Raw genomic sequence first — 24,889 nt, forward strand, 5'->3', positions numbered from 1 at the left:
TTACCACTCATTAGTGATGGAGACACTGAGGGACTCTTCTTTCATCTTACAATTCCTCTAGACAGGCCGAGTGACTTCTAATACTGGATAAACTTAAACAAATATTGATGACAAGAATTTCAATTTAAATTTTATTCAATTTCATTCTAATAAGATTTCTCCTTAGAAACTCTGTGAAAACTAGTAAATATGAGTTCACATAAGCAGAACATTACAACAGTAGAGCCTTAAATATTGAACACAGATAATAACACTATTATTTATGGAGGGACTTCCCTGGTGACCCAGTGGTTAAGATTTTGCCTTCCAGTGCAGGAGTGTGAGCTCCATCCCTGCTCAGGGAGCAGAGATCCCACATGCCTTGATGCCAAAAAACCAAAACATAAAACAGAAGCTATGTTGTAGCAAATTCAATGAAGACTTTAAAAATGGCCCATATCAAAAAGGTCTTTAGAAGAGTGATATTAATATATTATTATCTATTAAACTTTTATTATAGACCAGGTCCCAGAATTGGGTTTTTACATGCTATCATATTTAATATGCACACAACACACTCTCATAAATCTTAGCAGGTAGTTTTTCAATATCTTAATGGAGAAACTGAGGCTCATAGAGTTTAAGTAATCTTAATAGAGTCCTACAGCTCCTAATGTGAGCAGTTGGATTTGAAAGATTTTTATACCCTTTGATTATATCTTTTGAATACTTCATTAAAAAGATTATTATTTTTTTTTTCTGAGGAAAGTCCTTGAAAATATCCAAAGTTTGGGGGACTGTGATACTTTGACATTAGTGGGTGGCTTTACAGTAAGTTGACAGGGTAGCCTTGCTGTTCCTCCTTGTTTAAGTCATGGCAACAGATTCTTCTTAGAGCAGAGATGAAGAAAAATGTTCCAAGAGTCAGAATATTTGTAAACTGTAATTTTTAAGCCATGCGTTTGCTGTCATTGTCTCTAGTCATGGAACTAGATATTCCTTTAAAGAATTATTCTGCCAAAATTTGGGAACCTGGGGTTATCAGATAAGAAAATAACTTATCTCAAAAGAATATTTTTAAGATAATCTTTTCTTCTCAAACACTTCAGAAATAATATCATGCTGGTATTGGGTTTCCCCATTAAAGTCAGTTTTGCCATTTTAAAAACTTAAAAGAGGGAATTTAGGTTTCAAATTTTTTTCAAAAAATTTAAATTCCTGTAAGCACATACTATTTTCTACATCACCTTTTCCAAATATTGCTTTTTTTCCCCCCAATATTGCTTTTGATTATGTCTTTTGAGTCTAATTTAGCTTCCTTAAAACAAATATTTTTATTTGGTCACAGCTCAAGTATCAATTCCTTACTTGAAAGCAAGTAATATATGAGAATTACAGGAATACCGTCAAGTCCATCTCTACCCACGAAAACCTAGATCTTTATATTCAGTGAATAATTATGTTTCATTCTTTGTCTTGTTTTAACATCTTAATTAACAGTGATGAGCTCTTCTTGGCAAATGAGAGCTAAATATTCTAAATATTAAATTTAGCTAAATATTCTAAATATTCAACTTTTCCCCTACAACTCAATATTAAAATAATCTGCAATTTGCCTTTATGTATTTCCTATTACAGCATTCGAATTTAGGGACTGGCAAACTATGGTCCACAGGCCAAAGCTAACCTACCACCTGTATTTGTACAGCTCATAGAATTTTAAATTAAGTACTTAAACAAAAGTCTTGATTTTGCATCTTGTCCCCCAAAGCCAGAAATATTTACTATCTGGAGTTTTATGAAAAAGTTTGCTGACTCTCTCTTAATGATTTATAATCATCTGCTTACAAACATGTCAAGTTCACATGAAGACTTGGCCTTGATAATGTAATTTGAGAAGACTCTCAAAGAACAAAGAAAAGGTGCAGCATGGACTTCCCTGAGTTCTCAGATGCTACTGGATGTCTGGGTTGCTGCCTGTCCCTTCATGCTGTGTGTGTCTTGTGCAGGCCAACCTGGTGGTGCAGGAGAACCGCTACATGTTGGCCATGCAGGATCTGCAGAAGGCCCAGGCAGAGCTGGACAACAAGCAAGCCGAGCTGGACGTGGTGCAGGCTGAGTATGAGCAGGCCATGACCGAAAAGCAGGTGACTGTCCTCTGACACTGTGGTCAGCCCTTTGTTCCTTCCTGCTTTCTCTCTCTAAGGGTTTGATTGCCAGCAGGGATTCATTTAAGTGATGCGCGGTACGTGTGTACATACATACATACACACATGGACACATAGCACATGTGCCTTCATCAAGTCCTGGAGTTTGTTTCTAGCAGACACCAAGGACCTTCAGTGAGAGGTCAGGATATTCAGCCAAAACAGAAGTCACTCCTGGAACACGGATGTTCTGGGTTTTCTTGTATATTGTGATGAAAGCAGCATCTTGTGCAGCATTTTTGATATGTTTTTCAAATCACATCCTCCCACTTTATCTCGTTTAATCTTTAAACAATCTCTCAAGGTAGGCAGGGTAGATATTTTTACTTTATTTTCATTTTAAAGAAAGGAACTTAGGGGACTTCCCTGGCAGTCCAATGGTTAAGACTTTGGTGCTTCCAGTACAAGGAGTGTGGGTTCAATCCCTGGTCAGGGAGTTAAGATCCCACACGGTGCAGCAAAAAAATTAAAACAAAATGAAAATTATAAAAACAATAAGGAAAGGAACTTAGGTCCAGAAAGGACAAGAGAAGGGCTGTTGAGCATAGGCATTGATCCTAGGACTAGATTAGATCTTGATCATCTGATGTCTTTTCAGGCCTCTCTGCTGGACCACCCTGACCACATGGCTGTATCCCAGTCACAGAGACTACCCACAGCCTTCTCAACCTCTGCATGTTTTGCAACTTTCAGTTCAGTTCAGTTCAGTTGCTCAGTCCTGTCTGACTCTTTGCGACCCCATGAATCGCAGCACGCCAGGCCTCCCTGTCCATCACCAACTCCCAGAGTTCACTCAGACTCACGTCCGTCGAGTCAGTGATGCCATCCAGCCATCTCATCCTCTGTCGTCCCCTTCTCCTCCTGCCCTCAATCCCTCCCAGCATCAGAGTCTTTTCCAATGAGTCAACTCTTCGCATGAGGTGGCCAAAGTACTGGAGTTTCAGCTTTAGCATCATTCCTTCCAAAGAAATCCCAGGGCTGATCTCCTTTAGAATGGACTGGTTGGATCTTCTTGCATTCCAAGGGACTCTCAAGAGTCTTCTCCAACACCACAGTTCAAAAGCATCAATTCTTCAGTGCTCAGCCTTCTTCACAGTCCAACTCTCACATCCATACATTTAGCACTCTTCAAAATCAAAGTTTGTATATTTCCTCTCCACTGAGCAGCAAGCTCTTTCATTGATTTATATTAACTCCAGTTCCACTGGGGCCTCCTTCATTCTGGAAATCAAGGCAGATGTAACATAAACCTAATGTAGCTTAAGCTTCATTTTCCCTCACTTGCACAGGCCCCATAAATGCTGAGTTTACTGGGAGCCATGGAGAGGTCTATGGGGAGAGTATTTTATTCAGATAAAATACCTGGAGATCCCAGGGGAAAGGGACCTGAGTTCTTCACCATCAGGACTTTGTAGTGCTTTTTCCCTGCTGATTCTCATTACATGTTCACTTGGCTGTTTTGTATTTGCAAAAATTCTTTAATGATTTTCTTAAAGTGATCCCCAGATTATGTAAGCATCTGTCCTCACAAAATCTCTATCTGCCTCCGATAAAGCCTACATTTGGAAAACAAGATCTAGATTCTCCCTGTGCTTTCCTTGATGATTTATTTTAGAACCTTTGCTGCTTCTCAGTTGTCGCTTGGCTGGATTGAGATTTCTGCTCTGTTGGTCTGTCTCTTTACAGAGTCCCAATGAGCGAATTTAGATAAACATCAGTTGCACAGTGTGCAAGATGTGTGGTATTCTCTGTTAAAGATAAGTCTCCTGAAAGCAAAATAAGAGCTTTATAGAAATTTTGGAGAAGTAATTATGTATCATCATTTGGATTTATTACTTATGGTCTATGGAATTCACTTATAATATCAAGAGAAAATTCACTTTGCAGTTTGAAAGACTACTTTAGAAACTATGAAGAAGGCCTGTTAATTTCTAACATTTGTACACTCACATTGGAAAGCACTGCTACATGTAGTAAACATGTTTTACAGCCTCATTTTATTATCTTTCAGTTTTAACAATTTTGCATTAGTTCACTCAAGCTCTTTTGTTTTCGAGTATCTGTTATTTGTTAGGTGAGCAATTATAAGGACCATGTAAGTACAGCTACTATAAAGGTATGGCTTTAACTTAAAATTTGAATTTCAACAAATGTCACGTATTTTTCATTAAGAAAACAAAATCTAGCCATGTGCTGGCCTGCCCACAACAGGTTGGCGTGAAGTTGACCTTTAGTTATGGTGTTGCTTCTTCCTCCATGGGGCTCCATGAGAGTCCAGGGTTACAGACTACAGGGAGGCAGGGGAGGGTTTCAAGTCTTCGGTCCATGGTCACGACTGTGACCTCATTACCCAGGTGTGCAGTCCCTGGAGGAGTGTGTGTCTTGCTGCTCTGTGCACAGGGCAGGGCTTTGTGGAGGGCCCACTTCCCCAGGAATCTGGTCACATTCTAGGGCATTGGGAAAGAGAGAGCCAGGAGTACTACCCATGGAAGCCAAGGAATTCTGCACCCTCCCCCCGCCAGGCTCAGAGGGAAAATTCATTTCTCACTCCTGTCTGCTCCCATCCCCGATTTCCCAATCCCCTCCGAGGAGCCTGGGCTTCCAGAAAGCAACAGCCGGGAGGGGAGAGGTTGGCCAGTTTATATTCAGCCACACAGACGTGGGGATGGGGAACTTAGGGAGGATAACTAAATATTAAAAATATCTTTCACATGAAAAGTTTGTTTTAAAGGTAGACAGATATAAACAAGGGCTTTTCTGGTGGCTCAGTGATAAAGAACCCACCTTCCTAATGCAGGAGATGTGGGTTTGATCCCTGATTCTGGAAGATCCTCTGGAGGAGGGCATGGCATCCCACACCAGTATTCTTGCTTGAAGAATCCCACGGACAGAGGAGCCTGGAGGGCAAACAGTTGGACACAACTGAGTGACTAAACAACAATAACAAGAAAACAATGATGTCATATGATACTTCCAGCTGACATCTTTTGTTTTGGGGAGATACAAACAAATATGGATGGTGTACAGGTGTGGGTGCACCTCTCAGCTGGGCTTTTGGGTTTTCTGCATTAACTCTAGTGGGAAGGAAAACTGAGCAGACTAGAACAAACTGGAACAAGTATCTTGTTTCTGAAAAACACTGTATTATGCTATTATTACAAAAGCAATTTGTGTTTCTTTATAGAAAATACACATAGGTAACCCTGGTGATAAAGCCTAAAAATATCTTGCTCTTTATCATTTTGTATCTACACATATGCCTGATTTACATATATTTTAAATTCATGTAAAACTGTAACAGATCATTCAGTACATACTGCTTTATAATGAAATTTAACTAATGATTATTTTTCATAATGATTATATTTTAATGGCTTTAGAGTATTCTTATTCACAATATACCATAAAGTATATAAATAATCCTCTATTGTTAGACATTTAGCATATGTGTATGCCATATATATTATATAAATATGTGTGAATATTATATGAACTCCCAGTGACTTGTCATATAGCTAAATCTTTATCCATATCCATTATTGTTTCATAAATATACATTTTTACAGGTAGAATTAACAGCTGTCTCTTCAATATTGAGAAACTGAACCATTTGCTTTTTTTTCCCTTAAAATTTTTTTAAAGAATTTTTATAGTGTTGTGTTGGTTTCTGCCATTTAACGTCACAAATCAGCCATAATTACATATACGGAGCCATTTGTTTTTAAGAACAAAGCTCTGAGGGCAACAGTGTGTGTTGCTGTGAAGTCACTTCAGTTGTGTCCGACTCTCTGTGACCCCCATGGACTGTAGCCCACCAGGCTCCTCTGTCCATAGGATTTTCTAGGCAGGAATACTGGAGTGGGGTGCCGTTTCCTTTTCCCGGGGATCCTCCTGACCCAGGGTTTGAATCCAGGTCTCCTGTTTGGCAGGCCGACTCTTTACCACTGAGCCCCCTGGGAAGCCCAACAGTGTGTGGAAGTCTAGTTAGAGGTCTTTTATTGACACAAGAGCAACAGGTAGGGGGCTGCTGAGTTAATGCGGCTGGAATTTGTGAATGAGCTTCAGAACTCCACAACCTCAAGACAATCTAGAGTTTCACCTGAAATCAAAGGAGATATGGAGTTAGACAAAGCAATAGTGATGCTAGAACTTTAACATGCGAACCATCATTTCTCATTTTAAAGTGGGGATATGCGTGTCTTTACATTTTGCTGTGCTCTGTGATATTAGCATGTGTGCGTATATTTTATTTGTAATTTTTGATAGGAAAATCATCAATGATGCAAATTTTCATTATATCTCAGTTTATGAAAATCTGGGGAGGGTCTTCCCATTGGCTTAGGACCCCTCCTGAGGAATCCCTCTATGTTCCATAAATAGGGCTTAACACGGGCTGGACTGACCCAGACACATAGAAACGGAAGTTAATGCTTCCTGTGAAATAAATGGCTCACGTTTCTCACAAAGGCGTATAACATATAATGTTTTAGAATTATGTTTTTGAGCTGCAGGCTCTATTTTTCTGAAAAAAGGCTTTCTTCTTGTTTAGACCTTGCTTGAAGATGCAGAGAGGTGCAGACATAAGATGCAGGCTGCTTCTGCACTGATCGGAGGCTTGGCAGGAGAAAAAGAAAGATGGACAGAGCAAAGTAAAGAGTTTGCAGCACAAACTAAAAGACTTGTAGGTATGTAAGTCCCTTTATTAGCTTCCCAGGTGGCTCAGCAGTAAAGAATCCACCTTCGATGCAGGAGACTCAGTTTTGATCCCTGGGTTGGGAAGATCTCCTCGAGGAGGAAATGACAACCCACTCCAGTATTTTTGCCTGAAGAATGCCATGGGCAGAGGAGCCTGGCAGGCTACACAGTCCATGGAGTTGCAGAGTCGGACAGGACTGAGTGATTAAGCACACACACACAAATCCCTTTATTAATGGGATTATGTGTTGACTGTGATAGGGAGTGAGCAGACTTAAGCTTTAATCAGAATATACATCAACACTCCATTACTTCAAATTCCTCTGTGCGTGTGTGTGTGCACCCAGCTGTTTCAAAAGGATGAGTGTTGGTCTGGCATTTAGGCAACCTGTCTTAGATAATGTGTTAGTCACTCAGTCATGTCCGGCTCTTTACAACTCCATGAACTGTAACCCACCAGGCTCCTCTGTCCATGAAATTCTCTAGGCAAGAATACTGTGAGTTGCCATTTCTTTCCCAGGGGAATCTTCCTTACTCAGAGACTGAACCTGGGTCTCCTGCATTGCAGGCAGATTTTTTACTGTCTGAGCCACCAGGGAGGCCCATTCATGACCTTTAAACTCTTATTATCAGGTCATTTTTGAATTTTCCTATGAGTGAATGACCATATAGATCAAGGTCATTTAGAATGGAGGCTGTGTCTTCTGAGGTTAGAAGTCATCCTCTCATATTCAGTAAGATCAACATAATCCAGTGCTTGACTATCAGCAGTTATTACTTGTGGGCCATGTGGACTCTTTTCACAGTGAACTGAACTACTGCTTATTCACAAGACACAGCAACTTGTGGTTGCAATTTGGTTTCTGAAATTTAATTCAAAAGAATGATTGTCTTTTTTTTTGCCACTTATATTCTGCAGAATTACAAGGCTGTTCATAAAGTGTTTCACTGGTGTTTTGTTTTTTGTTTTAGGGGATGTGTTGTTGGCTACAGCTTTTCTATCTTATTCTGGTCCCTTTAATCAAGAATTTCGCAATCTGCTGTTAAATGACTGGCAGAAGGAAATGAAAGCCCGGGAAATTCCATTTGGAGACAATCTAAACCTCAATGAGATGTTGATTGATGCTCCTACCATTAGTGAGTGGAACCTCCAAGGCCTGCCCAATGATGACCTGTCTGTTCAGAATGGAATTATTGTCACAAAAGCATCTCGCTATCCTTTGCTAATTGACCCACAGACTCAAGGCAAGATCTGGATTAAAAATAAAGAAAACCAGAATGAACTCCAGGTAATCTTTGTTTGAATATAAATGGGCTTCCCTGGTGGCTCATAACCTAAAGAATCTGCCTGCAATGCAGGAGACCTAGATCGAACCCTGGGTTGGAAAGATCCCCTGCAGGAGGGCAGGGCAACCCACTCCAGTATTCTTGCCTAGAGAGTCCCATGGACAGAGGAGCCTGGTGGGCTACAGTCCATTGAGTCACAAGAGTCGGGCATAACTGAGCTACTAAGCACACGCATGAAACGTGCTACTAAGCAATTTCATTGCCCCAGGTCAACAGTATCTGAGAATTATTTCATATTTAGTATAAACAGTATCTGAGAATTATTTCATATTTCATATTTGTTATTAACATTTAGATATTAATATTTATAAAAGAGTGTCTAAAAATTGCATTATTTGGATTCTTGTTTATCTCTCCTAATGCTGTCCATTAAAGGGTTCAGACTCCCTTCTGTTAGGGCCTAAGGCTCTCCTTGATAAACAGAGCAGGGCAGAGCTATGTCACACTAGGTGTGCGGCAAATAAAGACACTCTATAGTTATTCCATGATTATTTGTCACAAATGTGGTGGTAGTGGGGAAAGGCAGTATTGTCACACAGAGCTTTTACCTGCTTCCTAGTAAAAGGAAATGATGCCGTCAAATGCTCTGGAGATTCTTTAGAAAACTGAAAATAGAGCTACCATATGATCCTACAATCCCACTCTTGGGCATATATCTGGGGAAAACCATAATTCAAAAAGATACATACATTCCAGTGTTCATAGCACTACTTACAATAGCCCAGGCATGGAAGCAACCTAAATGTCCATGGAGAAATGGATAGAGAAGGTATGGTATATTTGTACAATGGAATATTACTCAGCCATACAGAAGAATGAAGTAGTATCTTTCACAGCAACAGGGATGGACCTAGAGATTATCATACAAAGTGAAGTAAGCTAGACAAAGACAAATATTATATGTCACTTATATGTATTAGTAGAATCTTAAAAAATGATATAAACAAACTTATATACAAAATATAAATAGAGCCACAGACATAGAAAACAAACTTACGGTTACCAAAGGGGAAAGGTGATGGAGGAGGGATAAATTAGAAGTTTAGGATTAACATAAATGCACTACTATATATAAAATAGATAACCAACAAGGACTTCCTGTGTAGCACAGGGAACTTTTTCTATATTTTGTAATAGTCTGAAAAAAATATTTACAACTGAATCACTTTGCTGTACACCTGAAACTAACACAATATTGTAAATCAACCCTTAGTGCCTTTTAATGCTGTTTGCTCATTTGTGTCCGACTCTTTACGACCTCATGGACTATAGCCCACCAGGCTCTTCTGTCCGTGGAATTTTCCAGGCAAGAATCCTGGAGTGGCTTGCCATTTCCTCCTCTAGGGGATCGTCTCAACCCAGGGATTGAAGCTGTGTCTCCTGTGTCTCCTGCACTGCAGGCAGATTCTTTACCCACGGAACCCCTTCAATTAAATGAATAAAGATAAGGAAATGATGATTTGCTAAGCCAAAGAATGTGATCTTGTTTCCAGATCACATCTCTAAATCACAAGTACTTCAGAAACCACCTGGAGGACAGTCTTTCTCTCGGAAGACCCTTGCTTATCGAAGATGTTGGGGAGGAACTAGATCCAGCCCTGGATAATGTTTTGGAGAGAAACTTCATTAAGACTGGATCTACCTTTAAGGTAGGTTAAACCTGCCAATGACAGTGTGCAGAGCAATTTCCACGAGGCCAGGTCAGTGTGACAGAGGTCACAGTTTCTCATTAAACATCAACTCAGATTCAAGTCTGGGGCAGGAGGCATTTGCTTTTCTCTTCCACCTTCCTGAGTTAGGATCAAGAGTAGCCTTTTTAGGAACATCTACTTCACTTGTATCATGAAGCCTGACTCCATTCTGATGTTAGACTTTGCATGGCTTTCAAGCCCCATCATGCCCTCTCCCGTGTCATCCCAAATCTGGGCAAGCTGATGAGAAAACGTGGCTCTGCTCTCTTTTGGTGAAAGTGAAAGTCACTGTTTTCAGTGACTATGAAGTGCATGGAATCTATACAGTCCATGGAATCCTCCAGGCCAGAATACTGGAGTGGGTAGCCTTTCTCTTCTCCAGGGGATCTTCCCAACCAGGGATTGAACTCAGATCTCCCACAGTGTAGGTGAAATCTTCACCAGCTGAGCCACAGTGGGAAATCCAAACCGTGCAACTCCCTGTTCATGACCATATCTGGGAATCCTCATCCTAGTCGCATCCCATGATCTCCGTAAAACCCTAAAACACCTGCCCCTCTCTTCTCTCTCAACTGATTTTTCTTTGGACCTGTTTGGCAGCCTACCCTGAATCTCCAGAAATTCTCATGTGAATAATAAACCTTTTCATATCTTTTTGGTACATGACTGATGTCATCAGTCTTGAATCCATCTCACTTCTGCAGTATGATCACAACCGTTTGGTGATAAATTCTATGTGCATGCGTGCTCAGTCGCTTCAGTCTTGTCTGACTCTTTGCAACCCCATGGACTGTAGCTGGCCAGGCTCCTCTGTCCATGGGATTCTCCAGGCAAGAATACAGGAATGGGTTGCCATGCCCTCCTCCAGGGGATATTTCCAACCCATGGATCAAACCATGTCACTTGTGGCTCCTGCATGGCAGACAGATTCTTTACTGCTGAGCCACCACGGAAGCCCATGGAATAAATTCAATATTTATTTATTTATAGTTGTATTAATTTGTTTAGTTTTGGCTGTCCTGGATCTTCGTTGCTGCCTGGGCTTTTCTCTCAGTGCGGTGAGTGGGGGCTACTCTCTAGCTGCAGTGCATGGACTTCTCGTTGTGGTGGCTTCTCTTGTTGCAGAGCATGGGCTCTAGGGTGCTCAGGCTTCAGCAGTTGTGACACTGGGCTTTGTAGTTGCAGTTCTCGGGCTCTAGAGCACAAGCTTTATAGTTGTGGCACATGGACTTAGTTACTCCTTGGCATGTGGGGTCTTCTTGGATCAGGGATCCAACCTGTGTCTCCAGCATTGGCTGCTGCTGCTGCTGCTAAGTCGCTTCAGTTGTGTCCGACTCTGTGTGACCCTATAGACGGCAGCTCACCAGGCTCCCCCGTCCCTGGGATTCTCCATTGGCAGGTGGATTCTTTACTACTGAGCCATCAGGGGAGCCCCAATTTCTATTTTTATTGGATGATGTATGTTGGATGGCATCACTAACTCAATGGACATTAGTTTGAGCAGGATCCAGGATATGGTGAAGGACAGGGAAGCCTGGCGTGCTGCAGTCCATGGGGTTGCAAAGAGTCGGACGTGACTGAGCAACTGAACAACAACCAAAAAATGTTGGATAACTTCCTTTCCTCCCTCCTTCCCTTCTTCCCTTACCCCTTCCCTCTCTTTCTCCCTTCCTCTTTCCTCTCTTATTTTTGTCCTTCTTTCTTTTCATCCTAGTGGCCTGAAGCCCTCTGAATGCCTAATGAACATTTCTTTTTAAGTATACACATGATCTCCAGGTGTATAGTGGTTTAAAGCAATACTAGATTCTAAGCAAAAGAACACACAGTAAGGTGTATCTGGGTTTTATTACTTTTAACTTTCTTTTTATAACAAAGGTGAAAGTCGGTGACAAAGAAATAGATGTGATGGATGGCTTCAGACTCTACATCACCACCAAGCTGCCTAATCCAGCCTATACCCCTGAAATAAGTGCTCGGACCTCCATCATTGACTTCACAGTCACTATGAAAGGTCTCGAGGACCAGTTACTGGGGAGAGTCATTCTCACAGAGAAGCAGGTAAGTAAAGTATGCAACAGAGTAAAGTATGCAACCCCACCAGGGCTTCCCTGGTGGCTCAGACGGTAAAGAATCTACCTGCAATGTGGGAAACCTGGGTTCGATCCCTGGGTTGGGAAGATCCCCTGGAGGAGGGCATGGTAACTCACTCCAGTATTCTTGCCTGGAGAACCCCCATGGACAGGAGGAGCCTGGCGGGCTACAGTCCATGGGGTCACAATGAGTCGGGCATGACTGAGCAACTAAACAAAACGCAGAGTGTGGCCCTTCCCCTTTCTGCATCGCATTATGATTCTTTCATTGACAAAAATAAGATGATGAACATTGTGATGGGGTTGAGTCCCCCCTTTTAATTCCTGTGTTTCTTCCATTATTCATTTTCAAGTTCTTTAATAACAACCAATTATCTATCCAGTACATTGCATCTGTATCACATAAATAACATATATCATCAATTAATTTTATATAGGGGAATGATGTAACTATGAGAATATCTGTCTCATTTTCAGCATCACAGTTCTGGTTTTACACTCCTTAAATTTCCTGAAGTTTGTTCTGTTCCTGGTTCTAGTCACCTGTTGAATTTTAGCTTTCTAGTATATGTCTGGGGTTTCCCAGGGGGCACAGTGGTAAAGAATCCACCTGCTGATGCAGGAGATACGGGTTTGATCCCTGGGTCAGGAGGATCCCCTGGAGGAGGAAATGGTGACCCAGTCCAGTACTCTTGCCTGGAGAATTCCATGGACAGAGGAGTCTCGAGGGCTGCAGTCCACACGGTTGCAAAGAATCAGGCACGACTGACCACACATACACATGTGCACACACACAGTATATGTCTAAGTTTTTATTTCATTTGATTCATTATTATGCTTTTGGAATATAAAACTGGGACATTGGAACAGATAGCACAGCATTGCCAATTCTAATTTGTTATTCAAGAGTGCTTGCTGTATCTTGCAAGAAGGCAAGTTTGTTACCCTAGATTTCACTGTGGAACTTGTGAAGGCTACTGGCTTCATTTCGCTCTAAGCATAATTCCGTGTCTGTTTTCTCTCAATGAGAAATGGCCAACTGTTGGGGGCCAGAGTGAGGTACTCCGCCCGTGACAAAGGTCATGAGGAAGGAGGCTCGACATACGCAAAGGCGGGATCGAGCCTCAGGAGTCCCCCTGGAACTCCTCGAGCATCTACCCCCATAACCAGAGCCTGCCTACTTTACTACTTTGTGCTCACCTACACCTCTGACTTTACGGGGGGCTGTCCCCCACCACCTCTTTTGGAGAAGGAGTTAACTTAGAGCTCCAGTTTATAATAATTCCTGGGCGTGATAAGAGTGTTTTAACCTACAAACTCCTCTGAAGGTTCTCTAGCCTGCCTGACAGGCTCGTCCGGCCACATGTGATTGCTCACAGCCTCCCAACCGTGAGAGGCACAAGATGCTTTAAACCCTCTAAAAACGGGTTCTTTAGAGAAGTTAGAAAACTATTAGTATAAGTATAACGGGCTGATTAGAAATTGTATTGGTGAAGGGTTTTTCATTTGTTGAGCCAATGTTTGTTGCTAAGTCTCCACATCCCCTGCCCTTACACACATTAATGAATATATAGAAGAAATAAGTATTAACCTTTGATATTAATCACGTTAGACCTTAGGCTAAGTAAATTCTTTCCTTAGCTAAAACCCACTACACCCTCACCCTGTAGGAATGTAACTTTACTTGGGTGGCGTCTGTTTTGAGAATAATCAGCCCTGGAGAAATAAGTGTCCTGATTGACTGACCGCTGTCACAAGGAGAGGGTCGTAAATTGTCAGCAGGCCCCCCTGGCCAGAAGATGATGTAACACCCCTAAGACCTCTGTATACATTTGTGTGAAGCACCTGACTTTGATAAAAGTCAGGACTGCTGTCCCCACGTGACTTTTGTATAACATCTCAGTGTATAAAAACAGACTCTGGAAAATAAAGAATTGGGATCAGTTTCTCGAAATACTGGTCTCCCCATGTCGCTCTCTCTCTCACTCTGGTTGAGTCTCCATCTGGAGCGCGGAACCCACCATGCTTACTAATTATGCCTGGGCTTCTAAGATCCGACCGGGGAGGCCTCAGTGTCTCCTCTCCTTCGGGAGAACGGAAGGACGCCTGCGGCCTACGTAAGTGGTGCAAACTTCTTGTCTTGAAGTTTTATTGGTCTCCCGCGTAAACCAAGCTACTCAGCCTCTTTTCTCCACTGAATTTTCCTACTGAGCTATCCTTATTCTATTACTCTTTATATCTTTAATTAATACCTAATTGAAGCTATCGTATCCTGATCCTCGCCTATGCCGTCTCTCCTTCGAATACCCTGGATCAGCCGGGGCTGGTCCCCGGCAGGCCAACAATTTATAAACTTACTTGTTTTGAATCAGCATTTTCTCCAGGGAACATTTGAGCTGTAAGGAAAGAAATCTGGAGGGTTTTAATGGGACTCTGTCGACGAAGCTGTGTGAACTCTGAAAGTTGCTATTGATTTTCTTCTTGAGTTAGATATCCATGAGGAGTTCAGTTTAATTTATGCCCCCCATCCACACTGACCTGAAGATTTATTTAGGTTAAAACTATTGGCAAAATCTTTGGAATCTGCCCCTCCCTTTCTTTATTACCTCTTCTCTATGTCTCACCATGCGTGCTCCTCTGAGCCCTTCCTTGCATTTATATTTCTCTCTCTCTTCTTCCCCTCTTCCTTTTCTATGAATCTTCTCCATTTATTTTAAAAATCCCTGGTGGCTCAGACAGTAAGCAATCTGCCTTCAATGCAGGAGAACAAAGATTCAATCCCTGGGTTGGGAAGATCTCCTGAAGGAGGAAATGGTAACCCATTCCAGTATTCTAGCCTGGGAAATCCATGGACAGAGGCATCTGGTTGGCTACAGTTAAATGCCGTCACAGAGAATGAGATGCAACTGAGTGACTTAACACTTTGAATTTCACTTTTCTGTTTATTTTTAATTTATGGTACACAGATCATAGAGTTATGTAGTTGGAAGTTGCATTAAGAGGGTTTAATCCAGTTTCATCAATTCACATGGTTGGTGACCTCCATGTGGTAGGAACTGATACTAGAGTTCCTACCACAGACTGGAATAACAGCCTTCCAAATATGTAGTTGTTTATTTTTGGAGTCTCAGTCGAGATGGTTGAAGTAGTTTAGTGCTGATGCAGCCTCACTTCAGAAAGGACTAGGATTCTTAATCAACAACAAGGCCTGTGGAGCCTGGGCATCCTTGAGGGTCTTCAGGATAATAATAATTGCCTGTATCTGTCTGTCTGTCTATCTATCTACTTATCTACCTACCTCTCTTCCTTCCTTCCTCCCATTCTTTCTTATTTCCATTCTTTCTTCCTTCCTTTAATTTTTATAGGAGTATAGTTGCTTTACGGGCTTCCCTGGTGGCTCAGTGGTAAAGAATCCATTTGTCCATTCAGGAGATGCAGGTTCGATCCCTGGGTCAGGAAGATGCCCTGGAGAAGGAAATGGCTGACCCACTCCGTATTCCTTGCCTGGAGAATCCTGTAGGACAGAGACTTGGTGGGCTGACACGTCCAATGGAGGGCAAAGAGTCCAATATGACTTAGCAACTAAACAACAACATCAAGAGTTGCTCTACAGTATACCTTTTTCTGTACAGCAAAGCGAATCAGCTATGCATATGCATAATCATATACATGGACTTCACAGGTAGCACAGTGGTGAAGGCTCTGCCTGCCAGTGCAGGAGATGCAAGAGATGTGGGATTCAAATCCTTAGTCATGAAGATACTCTGGAGTAGGAAATGGCACCACTCTAGTATTCTTGCCTGGACAATTCATGGAACGACGAGCCCTGGTGGGCTACAGTCAGAAAGAGTTGGACATGACTGAGCAACTGAGCACACATATACATAAACATATACATATATCCCCTCTCTTTTGGATTCCCTTCCCATTCAGGTCACCACAGAGCGCTGAAGAGAATTCCCTGTGCTCTGTAGTAGGGTCTCGCTGCTGCTGGTGCTGTCACGTCAGTCGTGTCTGACTCTGTGCGACCCCATAGATGGCAGCCCACCAGGCTCCCTGGTCCCTGGGATTCTCCAGGCAAAAATACTGGAGTGGGTTGCCATTTCCTTCTCCAATGCATGAAAGTGAAAAGTGAAAGTGAAGTCGCTCAGTCGTGTCCGACTCTTAGCGACCCCATGGACTGCAGCCTACCAGGCTCCTCCATCCATGGGATTTTCCAGGCAAGAGTACTGGGGTGCCATTGCCTTCTCTGAGGGTCTTGTTAGTTGTCTGTTTTATACACAGGCTCTACTTTTACCTGTGGTGTTGGCTTCAGGAGGTAAAGGATCTTTGATGGCACTTTGAATAATATCCTTGTCCTTAACTTTCTTTCTGTTCAGCTGAGATGAATGCAGTCTCCTTGGGAAAAAAAATAATTTGTTTTCCCAGATTTTTAGTTGCAACAAAACAACTCCAGGACTGAGTCATTAATTGTGGCAGCAGAGGTTTAAAATGAAGTAAGGAGCACGTTAACTCATTGAAAGACTTTGAATAGTCTTGGAAAGCCAGTAAGGATCCCAGGCTAGACTTTTCCTTACTTCCTGGGAAAGCTGAAAGTGTCTTGACACTTCATTCTCTTACCATCATCTCATTATCAGAGTTCATTCCTGGCTCACAGTAATTGATTCTTACAGAAGTGTGGTCAGAGTAATGTGACACTCTTTCTGTTATAACAACAGAGGGCCATCTTACCCTGAACCACAGTATAATACAACGTGTAATTGCTATTTTCTTTTCTCTAAAGCAAAGTTTTATGCAAGAAGTGAGCTTCATTGTTGCTATTGTTCAGTCACTCAGTCATGTCCAAATCTTTGTGACCCCATGGACTGTAGCATGCCAGGCTTCCCTGTCCTTCACTAACTCCTGGAGTTTCCTCAAACTCATAATCCATTGAGTCAGTGATACCATCCAACCATCTCATCCTCTGTTGCCCCCTTCTCCTCTTGCCTTCAACCTTTCCCAGCATCAGGATGTTTTCCAATGAGCCATCTCTTTGCATCAGGTGGCCAAAGTATTGGAGCTTCAGCATCAGTCTTTCCAGTGAATATTCATGGTTGATTTCCTTTAGATTGACTGGTTTTATCTCCTTGCTGTCCAAGGGACTCTCAAGAGACTTCTACAGCACCACAGTTTGAAAGCATCAGTTCTTTGGCTCTGAGCTGCTGGACTTAATTGTGCTGGATTTTAAGTAGCCTGCTTTCTGCCTGAAGCCTTTCCTTTTGCAGCATCTGTTCTGCCCACTGTGCCCCTGAATTTGCTCACCCTGCTAAATCTTTGCAGCCTGGGCAAGTGGGTCTAAGTTGATCTCCAGTACTTTCAGGGAATTTTTTATCATCTAGTGACTCAGTTGATAAGAGCTTATGTCTGTGCCTAGAAAAGGGAACCCTCTTACACTGTTGGTGGGAATGCAAACTAGTACAGCCACTATGGAGAACAGTGTGGAGATTCCTTAAAAAACTGGAAATAGAACTGCCTTATGATCCAGCAATCCCACTGTTGGGCATACACACTGAGGAAACCAGAAGGGAAAGAGACACGTGTACCCCAATGTTCATCGCAGCACTGTTTATAATAGCCAGGACATGGAAGCAACCTAGATGTCCATCAGCAGATGAATGGATAAGAAAGCTGTGGTACATATACACAATGGAGTATTACTCAGCCATTAAAAAGAATACATTTGAATCAGTTCTAATGAGGTAGATGAAACTGGAGCCTATTATACAGAGTGAAGTAAGCCAGAAGGAAAAACACCAATACAGTATACTAACGCATATATATGGAATTTAGAAAGATGGTAACGATAACCCTGTATACGAGACAGCAAAAGAGACACTGATGTATAGAACAGGCTTATGGACTCTGTGGGAGAGGGAGAGGGTGGGAAGATTTGGGAGAATGGCATTGAAACATGTGAAATGTCATGTATGAAACGAGATGCCAGTCCAGGTTCAATGCACGATGCTGGATGCTTGGGGCTGGTGCACTGGGACGACCCAGAGGGATGGTATGGGGAGGGAGGAGGGAGGAGGGTTCAGGATGGGGAACACATGAGAAATAAAGGAATAAAAAATTAAAAAAAATAAATAAAATAAAATAAAATGAAAAAAAATTATCGTATGAAAAAAAATTATTTCTTTGACTTTAGCAACAATGTACTATATTTTACAGTGATCACTTTTTGAATGATTGTAAAAATATCAATATTAAATGCTATTGAGCCAAGGAGGGGGTTATTGGAAGTTAAGAAAATCCCATAGGTATGAGGTTGATGTTGGAAAGCATCTAAGAAATTCCCTAAATGTGGGGAAACATTGAAACCAGTGGTAAACTTCTTCAGTCAGGATGAGTTATGCCTTTACTGTTCTGTTGATCCTTCTGGTGAAAGGGAGGCTTGGAACAGTACCTTAGGATGCAAGGGAAAGGCCACTCATCTTTGAGTCCATAAATTCACCAGCTGTCCAGTGTTCTGGGAATACAGGCAGTGAGGAGGAGTCTTATTATCACGCAGGATCTGGTCTCACGAATGCTCTGCTGTCCAGCCTGTCAGACCCTCAGGTTTGTTTACTTAAGAAACAAATGGAAACCATAGAGCATATGAATGGAAGGAAGGCAGATTTTTAAGCAACTTTATGATTTTCTCTGTGCTTCAAGGAAGTCTTTTTAAATGCATGGGCTGTCCAAGTTCACATCAAAGTCCTGTATAATTGTTGATCCGATGTTGTTCTTGTAAGTAGATTTAGACAGCTTCCTGTTGTCACCAGAAGGTGATGTATTGAGACCTTTTTAAACAGGCAGCAAACCAGTAGCCCTCCAGAAACTTTCCTTTAAAGAAACCCATTCTCTTAGGGTCTCTCTCATCTTGATCCTAGAGGATAAGACAGAAACTGAAAGAGAACTATATACTCCTTGGAGAGGAATATTCATATTAGTTAACAACCTCTACTGGCCATACAATGCAAAGCCTCAAGGGTCATCATTGTTCAGAATTTCAGATGAGCAAACAGGTGTGTGATTTAATTCTTTTGGATGTAGAAGGACCTGAACTTGGTGGAACTGACATGAAAAATAACTTAATAAAGACACTAAATAGACATTGTTATTGCCAGCTCATTTGGTGGACAAACAAATAAATCTGAGTTCAGTTGTTTAACCTTTCATTTTAATTACCACTGCAAGGTACAGAGAGAAGAATCTTTGGGAATGAAAGCCTGAATGATACCTTAAAATGAGAACTGTGAAGGCTGCCATCTATTTCCTTTGATTGTTTCTAAAACTCTGGTGATAGATGAATTTTATGTCCACAAAGAATTTTTGTTTTCATTTGTATCTTCATTGAGCCACTCAATTAAAAAAATTATTTATTTATTATTTTTGGCAATGCTGGATCTTTGTTGCTGCATGGGCTCTTCTCTAGTTGCGGCAGGTGGGGGCTGCTCTCTAGCTGCAGTGCTCAGGCTTCTCACTTTGATGGCTTCTCTTGATGTGGAACACGGGCTCTAGGGTACACGGGTTTCAGTTGTTGCGGTGTGTGGGGTCTGTAGTTGTAGCTCCTGGGCTCTAGAGCACAGGCTCAATAGTTTTGGCACATGGACTTGGTTGCTGCACGGCATGTGGGATCTTCTCGAGTCAGGGATTTGAACCCGTGTCTCCTGCATTGACAGATTCTTTACGACTGAGCCACCAGGGAAGCCCCTAAGCCACTTAAGTTTTGATCATTTAATTAATTAATAGTACATTTCCTGAACTTGCGCTGAATCACTACTGTACTTTCTTACTCAATTTGGGAATCCTTTTCACATTATCACAGTTTACATAACATTTTTTGTTTTAGCCTTAATATAAAGAATACATCCCGTGGAGAAGGGAATCTTCCTGATCCAGGGATCGGGCTCAGGCCTCCTGCATTGCAGGCAGTTTCTTTACCATTTGAGCCACCAGGGAAGCCCTCAATATAAAGAATACTAACACAAATGTTTACTATTCTCTGTGTGTGTGTATCTGTTGTCTGTCTGTCTGTCTGTGTGTTAAGAGATAATCCCTTTGTTGGGAAAAATGCTTATAGACAAAATTATTTTGCTTAATTCTCCCCTACATATTAATTTGAAGAAGAACAGTATTTGGAAATAAAGTTGTAGTTCAACAGAACTGTGTTAACATCAATCATACAAATGAAAATATGCCTAAAACTTTATCCCAAAGTAGGTTTTCCACTGAAAATCTCATGGAAAGCAAACAGCAATTCTTCTGTTTTTTCAGAGATATCTTTCCTTGTCCTCTATTGTTCTAGTCTAATGTTTGGCAACTGGGGTGGTATTTATTTATTTTTTAAATTTAATTTTATAGTGAATAGTTTGATTTTGTAATTCCAAATATTACTTTTTGTTGTAGTATTTACTTTAAAGTAGATTATTTCATCAGTATCGAACTATGGGGGGAAATGTACTTCTTAGCCTTATATTAATCCTTTGGGAAGATAAGCATTACTTTAATTGACAATTTTATTTAATTAGTGTTGTTAATGATATTAAATAGAACACAACCATCTCAATAAAGTTTAAAGTTTACTTAACTCTTTAAAATCAGGGATGGAGTAATTTTGTACCTTATTGTATGTGTTACTAATAACTATGTTTATTAATAATGGTTTTCATAAGCAACATGGAGCATAATTTTAGTCTCAATCCCATAGTTCTCAAGGGGAGATGAGATTGGAAATGTAGATTGTAACAGGTTTTATAAACTATGTTGAAAATTTTGGACAAATAGTAAAGGGAAATCCCTCAATGACTTGGGGCAGAAAATGGGGTGATGACAGCAAAAGATCAGCAGGGAGACCAGTCATGGTTAGAGCAGTCCTCCAAGCAAAAATTAAAACCTAAATTATGGCAATTGCTGTGTAATTGGAAAAAAAATGGGAAGAAGAAAAATTACTTTGTAGGAAGACTCAATAAGACTTGGTGCAGTTTTGGGATTTGATGGTCTGTCTCCAGCAGACAGGAATACATGAATCCTTAGCATTATAAGCGGAAGATTAGAATGTTCTCCTTTTTAAAATTCCCATTTCAACTACTTTACTATGCTTTTATGATATGTGACATTTGCAAATGTGATTTATTTTGTATTGACTTATTTTATTTTTAAACTACTGATTTCCAAATAAATGTTACACTGCATCTGAAAAATCCGTGCTGGAAATGAATCAAGGGAGAGGGTGGAGGATAAGAGACATATTCTGTGCAGCTATTGTGATCTAGGCACTGGTTTCAGCTACTCTGCTGGTGATACCCGCACAATCTCTCTCTGAGCTGATTTATGTACATTTTGCAGATGAAGAAACTGAGGCATATAGACTTATGTAACATGGTGAAGGTCATGCAGTTAGTAAGTCCTGGGAGTTAGAACTGAAACAAGTCTTCTTGATGTAAAAATCCTCACTCTTCCCACTGCTTTGCTTTCCTTTTCTTACCTGTCTTCAGGCGAGGACTTTAGAGTCCTCTAGGGACTTATCTCTAGAGTCCTTACCTCTAGGGACTCAGAAATGATAATGAGAGTACATAAAATTTAGGAATATGGCAATAATAATATTTGAATTATTTCCATTTAATTTTATTATCACTTTATTTCCTAGTGTGACCATATTGCAAGTGCATTTATTGTAACTGTTTATGGAAATGATTTTTATAGTAGTCATTAAACGTCACTTGTTTGTACTAATTTCTACAGAAGCTCAAATTTGAGATTCTTATCTAGTGAATAAATAAATTAAAATGGTAAGAAAGCTTTCAAATGTAACCAAATAGCATATGGAAGCAAAGATAAGTAAGTCTTAATTACATTGTTATATCTCAAAGAATTAAGAACAGATACAAGTTTGTTTAGTTAAGGAGCATTTGTTTTGCTTAAGGAGAGAATTTTTCTTTTCTAGAATATTCTAGACCTAACTCACTGTGCTTAGAGCATGAGTTGGGAGTCTGATAGGGTGCCAGCCACCTAATTGTTTAACCAATGGTGAATAACTAGCTGGACTGTAAAGCAGAGGCCAGTGCTCTTTGCTCTTTGTCTGTATGCATTTTCGTTATCAGGACCTTTATTTGTAATTTTATGGTTTTTGTTACAAAGGCAGAATTTTCATGTCTGTATTTCTGGCACTAAGACATGACTAGATTTTCTGGTAACTAACATGTTTCAGTTTATCAGTTTGAAAAAGGGGTAGAGTGATTAATCATTCATTCTGCAGTATTGAGAGCTGACCATATACCAGCATTGTACTAAGAGCTAGAGAACGTATCAATGAACTGAAAATTCCTTGGAGCATAACTGTTAAGTAAATTGTGTGTTATATTATAAAGTAAATAGTCATGTCATTAGTGAATAGTCTCATTATGTTTTATATGTTTTCATATGATTCATCGCTGTGTATAACTTTAGATTTCTAGTTTTCTAGGTAGGATATAGAATCTACAAAACCTGCTGAGTCATTCTAGAATACCTAATTGAGTATGGACCTTTCTGAAGCCACTCTTCAACGTGAGCTTGGTACCACATGCCTGGTAGCTGGACCTGAACTGCTGACAGTGCTTTCCCATTCAAGGCACCTGCATTTAATCCTAGTTTTCCCAAATTGTATTTACACTCAAATGTGCATAGCTTCTTTAGTGATGCAACTAAGCGTAGGTAGGCACCTTGTCAATGGACACTATATTTAGAAAGGTCTTCAAGCAAACTTGCAGATGCATATTTTTCTCTTTAAATTTTATTTTAATTTTTGACATCTTATTCTTGGGTTTATCATTGATGCAGATTGACTACTTAATTTTTATTAAAAAAATTTTTTTTGACCATACCACAAGGCATGTGGGATCATAGTTCCCCGACCAGGGATCAAACCCTTGTCCCCTGCAGTGGACGCGCATGCTCTCTACGGTTTTGAACCCCCAGGGAAGTCCTTCTTTGCAGATTTTAACTTCTGTGTTCTCATCATCTTTTCCTTTTTTGATTCTTTCATTAACCTCCAGTTAGAATCACTCATGAAACAATTTGACTTTCATGTACGGGTTTGACCTGGTGCCTGAAGCATATTGTCTCTGGTTTTTCATGGCCATTTCCTCCTTCCTTCACCCTCACCAACCCCATCTTTTCTTTCCTTCTCTTTCACCGTCTCTCTTTCTCCAAACTCCCTATAAGGAAGAAATAGCCAATCAGGACAGTAATCTCCCAAAGCCATTTTCTCCCCAGCTTCCCATAAAGGTTTTTCGGGAAGGATTCAGAACTTCCCTTCTCTTTAAGAGAACAGCATCTTTCCTTTTCAAGTCAAGATGATTTTTCAATTTATATGTACCCACAGTAATAGCACAGTTTGCCTGCCTAACTTTTGGACACTTGCTTTTCACAGAGTTGGAACTATTTCAACAGGCAAGTTGAAAATAAATTCATTCAAATGACAATAGAGCTCTTTTAAGCAAGAAACTAAGCAGAGATACATGTATTTAATTTGAGCTGGATATGTTATAGTCAAACAAATTTCAGTTTCATCAAAACAGGAATAAATATGATCACAAAAGTCACTTAAAGCTGAGTTGACTTTAGGAAATAAATGGATGGCAAATTGTTAGCATTGGTAATATTTTTAGCACATTTTTATGTTGCTTGCCACCAATTCTTTCCTCTGTGAATTCATCTCCTCTGATTTTGATGTCTGTATTTCCTGCAGTCAAACATGATAACTACAGTGCAGTAACTCGAGAGAGCCCAATAGGTAAACTTTTTTAAGGAATAGCTAAATGATAGTTGTTAATTAAGGAAGAAAATATATTTATGCAAATTAACAGGAATTGGAGAAAGAAAGAACTCATCTCATGGAAGATGTAACTGCAAACAAAAGGAAGATGAAGGAGCTGGAAGATAATTTGCTTTACCGTCTAACCAGCACTCAGGGGTCCCTGGTGGAAGACGAGAGTCTCATCCTTGTGTTGAGTAAGACAAAAAAGACAGCTGAGGAGGTGACACAGAAGCTGGAAATTTCAGCTGAGACGGAAATTCAAATTAACTCAGCCCGGGAGGAATATAGACCCGGTGAGTTTGGTAATGAAAGACAAATGTCACAGGAAAATGAAGCAAGAAATGAGAATTAGAGAAATCGAAGTAAGGATGTTATGAAAACGACTGTGCGATGTGGGGTGGCCATTTATGTTTTATGCCATTTCTTTAAATATTCAGCAAAATTGAGATGAAGAAATTTTATGATGGTATAAATTTTCTAAGCGCTTATAATTCATGTTATTGGCAAATTCCTTAAGGTTCCTGTGAACTTATTTTTAAACCAGAAAGTTAGGAGGAGAGCTTTTTGAGGACATCTGACTGCAAATTAGTGAAGTCTGAGTAATTCATGCTGCGTTTGTGGGCCATTTATTAGTTGTTTATCATTGGTAACAATAAGCCTGTATTTTGTTTGTAGTCTTCCTAATAGGAAGGTAGTTCTCATGGGAACTCTTCAGTCTTATCCATGAATCAACAAATCAGTGTTGTTTATGGGTTATAAAGGGAACCTGCTAAAAGAATTCAATTTCCGTTAGTAATTTATCATGCCTTCTGGAAAAATAATGGAAACGATATCTACTGGTGGGCAGTCAGGAGCATCATCTCTATGATACCTTGGTTTGCCAACTTGAGGCCAGGGTTAGTCAGGGCTTCTTCATGGAGCTTAAGAACGAGGTCCTTACAGTGCCTATGCAATTTGCTGGGTGTTACAACCTGTGCTGTCCCACCAGTTGTCTTCTCTACCTATGAGAAAATGTAATAAAATGTATTTATAAGGGATCTAGAGATTCTACAATGGAAA

At 40.6% G+C, this 24,889-nt stretch overlaps 1 protein-coding gene across 2 annotated transcripts in view; it reads left to right on the forward strand.

Moving 5' to 3' along the window:
- Window positions 1-24,889, forward strand: part of DNAH5 (dynein axonemal heavy chain 5) — a 332,322-nt gene that overhangs the window by 254,355 nt on the left and 53,078 nt on the right. For both annotated transcript variants that reach the window (XM_024981527.2, XM_015459121.3), the window contains exons 61-66: window positions 1,989-2,126; window positions 6,736-6,871; window positions 7,854-8,170; window positions 9,722-9,877; window positions 11,795-11,977; window positions 23,880-24,123. In XM_024981527.2, coding sequence (XP_024837295.1) covers window positions 1,989-2,126; window positions 6,736-6,871; window positions 7,854-8,170; window positions 9,722-9,877; window positions 11,795-11,977; window positions 23,880-24,123 — 1,174 coding nt within the window. The remainder of the gene's footprint in view (window positions 1-1,988; window positions 2,127-6,735; window positions 6,872-7,853; window positions 8,171-9,721; window positions 9,878-11,794; window positions 11,978-23,879; window positions 24,124-24,889) is intronic.

The sequence above is a fragment of the Bos taurus genome, chromosome 20, assembly GCF_002263795.3.
Source record: "Bos taurus isolate L1 Dominette 01449 registration number 42190680 breed Hereford chromosome 20, ARS-UCD2.0, whole genome shotgun sequence".
Taxonomy (NCBI): domain Eukaryota; kingdom Metazoa; phylum Chordata; class Mammalia; order Artiodactyla; family Bovidae; genus Bos; species Bos taurus.